Source organism: Rhagoletis pomonella, unplaced genomic scaffold (genome assembly GCF_013731165.1).
Source record: "Rhagoletis pomonella isolate Grant_MI unplaced genomic scaffold, Rhpom_1.0 Rhpom_scaffold_00007, whole genome shotgun sequence".
In the NCBI taxonomy this organism is placed as follows: Eukaryota; Metazoa; Arthropoda; class Insecta; order Diptera; family Tephritidae; genus Rhagoletis; species Rhagoletis pomonella.
Window position 1 is genome coordinate 39,086,813 of NW_023458561.1, and position 7,197 is coordinate 39,094,009.

Sequence of the window (7,197 nt, forward strand, 5' to 3'; positions counted from 1 at the left end):
TACCAACTTATATTATGAATTCGCCTTGATGGATACTTTCATCTCCTAACGTTCAGAAATAATATTGACTGATGATTTGCATCAATGCATTTAAAAAGTCAGCCCGCTTATGGAGCAACCCTTGTGTACTACATATTGAACTTTGCATTAAAGATAATGTGGCATGATGCAGTCCGAAGTGGTTAAGCATTTTAAAATTAATAAATCACCAGATAGCATAACCCAATATATATCTATATAGTACATACATATCGTCACCTGAGTGGACCTGAGTCGACCTAATTCGGCAGCCAGTTTGAAAGCGCCCTATCTCTGAAAACTTTTCAAGAACGCCCCACTTCAGAATTTGATTGAAAACCACCTCATCTCGTAATTTGGTTGAAGAAAGCCCTATCTCAGAATTCGGTTCCAAAACGCCCTATCTCAGCTGAATATAAATTGAAAATTTCGAAAAGTTTTCTGAGTTAGGGCGTTTTCAAACTGGCTGCCGAAATAGGTCGATCTTCCACTCAGGTATCGATATCTTCTGCTTTGTGTGATGACCAAATTAATTTTTGCCCACAGGAATAAATCAGCCTTAAGCTGTTGTCGATAGATTTGCCCATTTAAGCGTATATAGTTTTCAGCGTTCTATAATCCTGACGTTTTATTTATTTTTGTATTTTTTAGTAAAAAAAATACTAAGGAAAGTTCTATTATGTAGATATGTATGTAGGTTCCAAATGACGTTGTGGTAATTGCCGGCTATTGAAAATTGTTTACTGCAAGTAATGGCAAAGTAGGACATTTGGTTTGTGCTTATTTTTCCGTTTTAGATATTTTGATGGTTACAGTTTAATTCATATATCTATTAATAACTACTGCAGACTACATATTATAGTAAAGTTTCAAATACTTATATCTATCCTTTTTTCTTTTTTCTCTTTACATATCTATTAACAGCGGTGTTTACAAAGTAATTTGTAATGGCGATCATATTTCTACTTATGACAATAGTGGAATATTCGGTGAATTGGCGCTGCTCTACAATGTTCCAAGGTGAGTGAAAGGAAAACAAAAAAGAAAATATTCCTTATTAGCATTAATCCAGACGCTAAGTTACACAAATACACGCACAAATAAAAAATTAATATAAATTTTTTATCAAAAAATTTATTTTTTAAATAAACTAAAAAGCAGTCTCAAAAAAACGCTCAAAAATCAACACGATTTTTCAGCCGGTTTAAACTTGCACTTCATTAGATTAAAATTGTACGCGCCTGGCAAAAATTCTTAGGTTAATAACCATGAATATACATATCGTCGTTTAAAGTACAAAACCGCGTATCGTGATCCCGCAAAACCGCGTAACTGACATTGGCTGCCAAAAATTGGATTTGCTCACACAAGCTCTTGGCTCAATCCTTATCCATTCGTCCTGAAATATACTAGGCAGATATGCGATTGCTTAATAAAAAAAAAAAAAAACATTTTGAAATATGAGTGTTTTTACACTCTAGAAAATAATTTCTGCAACTACGCGGTTTTGCACTTTAAACGACGATATGTACATAAGCACAAAACCAATATTAAGGATTTTCTCTGGTCGGCAGCAAAAGGATACTCAATAACTTTAATTAAAACGTTTATTTACGATATTCAAAGCTGAAGAGCTTTGTGCAACAAAAACAGACTGTTTAAATATTTAACAAACCATCGTCAAAAGAGGAAATGCACTTCAATACACGCATACATATTTACATACATACGGATCTATAAAATATATTCATTAGCATCATTTTATGGTTTCATTTTTGTGAAAGAGCGGAAAGTTTAATATTAACCTGAAAAAATTGCTATTTTGAGAAAATCATATTTACCTAAAATATTGTATGCCTTTAAGATAACCAGCTCGCCTAAAAGTCTACTTTTTCTAATAAAATTTTGAAGAGCCCTCAAGAATATTTTCTTTAAACAATTTAATTTAAAAGAGACTAGCCGGCCACGGATGCATATGTATGTATGTACATTTACTTATTTGGAGAAATAAATCATATGTCATCAAGTACTTCGTTTATTATATACTTAAAAAATCTTGTCTAAATTCGTTCAGTAGCGTGGTCAAAATATCTCGCCTTTCCTTTATACTTACGGTGACCATCCGTTCTGTTTTTTGCAGGACCGTACTGTTTTTCAAAGGTCGGTCCTGCCTAGTTTTTCAAACCTGAAAACCCTGAAAATGTACTGATATTTTCCAAGTGTCCTGCATTTGTCCCGCATTTTATTCGTTATTTTAAAATTATCGGACAATGGATGGATTTTTTCAAAAAAGTGTTTTTTGGTACTTTTCCTAGCTTTTTTTCAATATCTCATGAAAAAATCTCCCAATCAACGTAAGCGTCTTACAGCTCGAAGGGTATTGATGTGCCTCTTACCAAAATATATAACTTGTGGCGACTTCATTGAAAATTATTAGTGCTATAGGCGACCATTTGCATTTTGTCGTAAAAGTCGAAAAAAGTGAGATTTTCAATCAAATACGCAGTTTCACCTGATTATTTTTTTCATTATTTTAAAAATTCGAAGAAGATATATCACTACAGTAAATTTTGAGCCAAAGATAATGAAAATCAGATTAGAAATGTAGATGCTATGGAGCGCAATCTGCGCAAATTATATATTTTTGTAAAGGGCACTTTGTAACTCGTCGTTTATCGTGAAAAGTACCAAAGAACAAAAAAAGGGTATTGTTTTCGTTTTGAACGACTCAAAATTTGCCTATAAAATAATCTTTTAAAGATTTTCACTTTTCGTGTAAGCTATTTTAATTATAATATGTTTTACTATACTTTTATAAACATTCATGTAAAAAAGATTAATCGATGAAAAAACGTGATTCTTTTTTAAAATTTAAAATATATTAAGAATTTAGAATCATAAATACTCTTTTGATATTTTTATACTACGTAAATATATGTAGGCGTATTTTTGAAAAATTGTCCTTCATTTTGAATCCATATTTATGGTCACCGTATTTATACTATGTATAGAGGCTAAGTCTCTTTATTTGACAGAGACGATGCAGAACTTACGCCTACACTTATTAGGATTGAATATAGTAATTTTCTTGACAAGTGGCAATCCCATTCATATAATTAGACATTAGTGCTTTTCTAGAGACCAATTACTTTCATTTGACACCTCATTTTTGGTAATCCAATGATGGGTGCGGATCTTATAGTTTTTTTTTTTTTGTACAGGTGGCAACCCTATTTAAATTCTAAGTAAAAAAGGTCACTCTCCTATCGGTACAGAGTATATTAGAGAAAATCTCATCAAAATCCGTTCAGTAGTTTTCGAGATTACCGCGTACAAAGAATCTCGACTTTCCTTTATATGTACTATGTTTAGATGATTGTTTTTGATTCCATAATTTAATAAAAAAAATGCAAGCACTTTTCCTGCATTTTGAATTTCATCATTTAATTTTTACTCCATTTTTCCAGAGCCGCATCCATACAGGCTGTAACAGAAGGCCTACTGTGGGCTATGGATCGTCAAACGTTCCGTCGCATTCTATTGAAATCCGCTTTTAAAAAGCGAAAAATGTACGAAACACTTTTGGATAGCGTACCGATGTTGAAAGCGTTGAAGGTGAGTGTGCTCAAAGAGAGTTAATCGTTTAATCTAAAACGGATTTTAAAACGAGTAGTAACTGCTTTGGTCGTTTTCTACATAGAAAACCATGGTAAATTTTCTCTGACAATTTCAATGATTAAGTAAGTTTTAGTTTTTTTTTTCAAGATAAAAATAATTTCTAAGTCTCTGAATACTTATTCTCTTTTTCGTGCATTAACGTTTACGCATGTGATACAATGAATGAATATATTTAATTAATATACATACTTACATAAATCAAAATATTTAAAAAAAACGTCTGAAATTTCATTTCTTCTAGTCCTATGAGCGCATGAACTTGGCTGATGCCCTAGTTTCCAAACACTTCTCTAACTCTGACAGAATCATCAAACAAGGTGGAGTACTCGACCAAACATTAAAATGAGAAATTAAATTTTTACATATTTATTCCTATGCCAAATGTGCAGGTGATGCCGCCGACGGTATGTACTTCATTGAGGATGGTAATGTTGTTGTGAAAATGGATCAGGACGGCAAGGAAATTGAAATCTCCCGACTGGGCAAAGGTCAATATTTTGGAGAGTTGGCTTTGGTTACACACCGACCACGTGCTGCTTCCGTTTATGCCGATGGAGAAGTTAAAGTTGCATGTAAGTTAAAAATAAATTTCAAAAGGTTTTGTGGTTACATAAGTACGTATGTACTATGTACCTCTGAACGAGAATTTAAATTAGTTAATTAATATTTTTTTCATTACCACATCCATAAAAATAGCAGTGAGAAGTATTGAATATGAATGTATTTAAATTTTCAAGGCAATCGGCTGGAAATAACTTATAGTTGTAAACACTTAAATAAAGATAATTGCAACCGATATATTCTTTGAGTATTTCGCTTCAATTGGCACCTATCATGACAATCAATTATTTGAAATAGGAAACATTCCGAAAAATTAATGCCATATAAAAATGTATGAGATTTTCACGCTAAAAATTAAATTATAAATTATAATTGTAAGATAAGACATTATTTATGTGAAATGTGGTTATCGAAAGCAATTTTTTTTTTTTTGTATTTAAGGAAAGCTATTTTGGGAACTTCAGTTTTAAAATGAAGAAAATTTTCTTGGATATAGTAGTTCTTCAATATCGAAATTTCATAGAAATATCCAATATCCAAGGAATATTGGCCAGGTATTAGCAGTGAATCAGCTGACATTTTACAAATATTTTTAATTTTTTCACACAATTTTTAAATTATGCAAATGTATTTTCATGGGAAACCTCCCGCCAAACAATTTCTGTTGCCGGCAAGGAAACAAATTTATTGCCGGTAATACCGCCATCATATTGATTTCGTATTACCAGTCGTTCTGAAACGTCCGCCGAAGGAGTCGTTTTCTTATCGCTTCAGACGTTATTTGGAATAATTTTGTTCTTTTTAACCGACTTCCAAAAAAGGAGGAGGTTATCAGTTCGTCGGAATATATATATTTTTTTTTATGTATGTTACCGCATAACTTTGGACCACGTCAACCGATTTCGATAATTCTCTTTTGAATCGGAAAGGTAGTGTCTCAGAGGTGGTCCCATACTAATCTGGTTGAGATCCGACCAGTGGATCATGAGATATATATATATATTTTTTTTTTATATGGGAGTTGAAGTCGGTTTTTTCTGCTAAAAATTACTTGTTAATACTTCATTTATTTTTTGTATACAAAATTGGAACATAGAAACGGAATGAACTCCTTATATCTCTTTGAGGCTTCCTATTCCTATTTTCAATCCTGTCTTTGGTATAAATTAGATAATACTGTTTGGATAATATTGTTGACGCGAAATTGACAAGTATGGGAATTTTTGATAACTTACTTATTCCAAAATTGACATGAACAAACTGATGTTGCCGATTTTTCACCACGGCAATAAATCGATGAATCGCCAATTTGTTGCCATTGACGATTGTTGCCTATTTCTCATGTTTTGCATGGTGGGTTTTTTTTTTCATAAAAAGAAGCAATTAAAAGCAGCTTTCGGCACGTTCTCTTAAGGGGTCAGGGTGATAGACGGTCGAACAAATAGGTTAAATAATGCATGGATTTTATCAAAACTTTTTGTTTACCGCGTTGTGAATTTTTCTCCATAAAAAAAGATCGTCGAACATTGATGCCCTAATTAGATAAGAATTGTTGAAAATGCAATTTTTTTTTCGTCTATAATCGGATCAAACGAGTTAGGTACTAAAATTAGTTTGAGTCTATCTCGTTGCTCAAATGAATTGGATCATAACTTGCATTTGAACGTTACTGGGCAATTTATTAAGGATTCCGAGCGCTCCACACATTTCACCAAGCTAGTAATCGTAAGAGCTTATCTTCAACGTTGTTTTTTTATGAGAACCTATTTGTTTGCCTCGGACCAGGTATCGAACCTGGGGTCCTATGGAAAGATGTTTACTTTCTGAGGCCATTTTAAATTTTATCTACATACTTTAGATAGAATCAGAGTCAAAATCTTAGAACAGAAAATCTAGAAAACCGATATTTTTTCCTTTATATAAGATAGGTATGTTCAATCATCTTCATGATTGATAGAATCGGTATTTATGGACATTACGTCACTAAAGTGTCAATTTCAATGGGTGGATGGTTCCATTATATTTCATGCGAGAATAAGCCGTGTACTGTTTTTTTCATTTTAATTAGAGCTAACCTTAACTCACTCCCTATTTATCCAGCCCGTCACAGTCGTATACGTTCGTATATACATAAGATGGGTCTGTCAGCAGATCCCTAGTAGCAGCTTTACTGTGAGGATGATCAGATCAGCTGTACACATTTTACATTTCAATATTTTTACTATCACTTTTCGCACTGAAAATCATAATTAACTACCGATTGTAAGTTAACCCTTCACTGGGATAACGGCACTTGCTTACACAAATGGGAATGCGTTTCAATTTAGCCGGAGTTAACCTCTTAAAGTTTATTTTTTCTTTTACTTACTATAAAAAGTATTGCGTCTTCAGGTTAAGAAGTCGTCATTAGAGGCCATTTTCACCATTTTTGGTTAGCATTAATCCCCAGTTAAACATCGTTTACGACGTTACCGACACAATTTTATAAATATGCATGGAGTCAGTAGCGTCGGCAACGATGTTTAACTGGGTATAAGTGTTAACCAGATATGGTGAAAACGGCCCTAAGGGACCGAAGTTCTTGCAAAGTACCTCGCTCCGCTCAACCCGAAAACTAAACTAAGTAACTAACCAATTAGCTAATTCCAAATTTGAGAGTATTGCCTGAGCCTTCTTACAATTTTCGAATTGGATCGCGCCCATTACGAAAATGAGCACTTTTTTGTACTAGTTAAAGGAAATTATGCTGGCCGTGGATCTCGAACCCATGACCTCACGGGTAGGCGGATTCGCAATATGTACCGGCATCTGTGAGGGTACAGACTAACGTTGCCGTCTGCCCATGATATAAGTTGTTCACAGCTGTAAGCGCTTTAAAATACTTGTTAAGTAGTAAAAAAAAGTTTAATGCAAAACCTCTATTTTTCGATGGGTGTGGTA

At 33.2% G+C, this 7,197-nt stretch overlaps 3 protein-coding genes across 3 annotated transcripts in view; 1 reads left to right on the forward strand and 2 right to left on the reverse strand.

Moving 5' to 3' along the window:
* Positions 1-7,197, reverse strand: part of LOC118742778 (cAMP-dependent protein kinase type II regulatory subunit-like) — a gene marked incomplete at its 3' end in the record, with an annotated part of 395,139 nt that overhangs the window by 46,731 nt on the left and 341,211 nt on the right.
* Positions 771-4,375, forward strand: LOC118743814 (cAMP-dependent protein kinase type II regulatory subunit-like). The gene is made up of 5 exons (XM_036476577.1): positions 771-778; positions 886-1,038; positions 3,486-3,633; positions 3,938-4,013; positions 4,086-4,375. The coding sequence occupies exons 1-5, from the start codon at positions 771-773 to the stop codon at positions 4,358-4,360; spliced, it is 660 nt and encodes a 219-aa protein (XP_036332470.1). The 3' UTR covers positions 4,361-4,375.
* LOC118743816 (cAMP-dependent protein kinase type II regulatory subunit-like) overlaps positions 4,600-7,197 on the reverse strand; it is a 6,751-nt gene continuing 4,153 nt past the window's right edge. The window contains exon 5 of the mRNA XM_036476578.1: positions 4,600-4,604. Within this exon, the coding sequence (XP_036332471.1) occupies positions 4,600-4,604 (5 nt within the window). The remainder of the gene's footprint in view (positions 4,605-7,197) is intronic.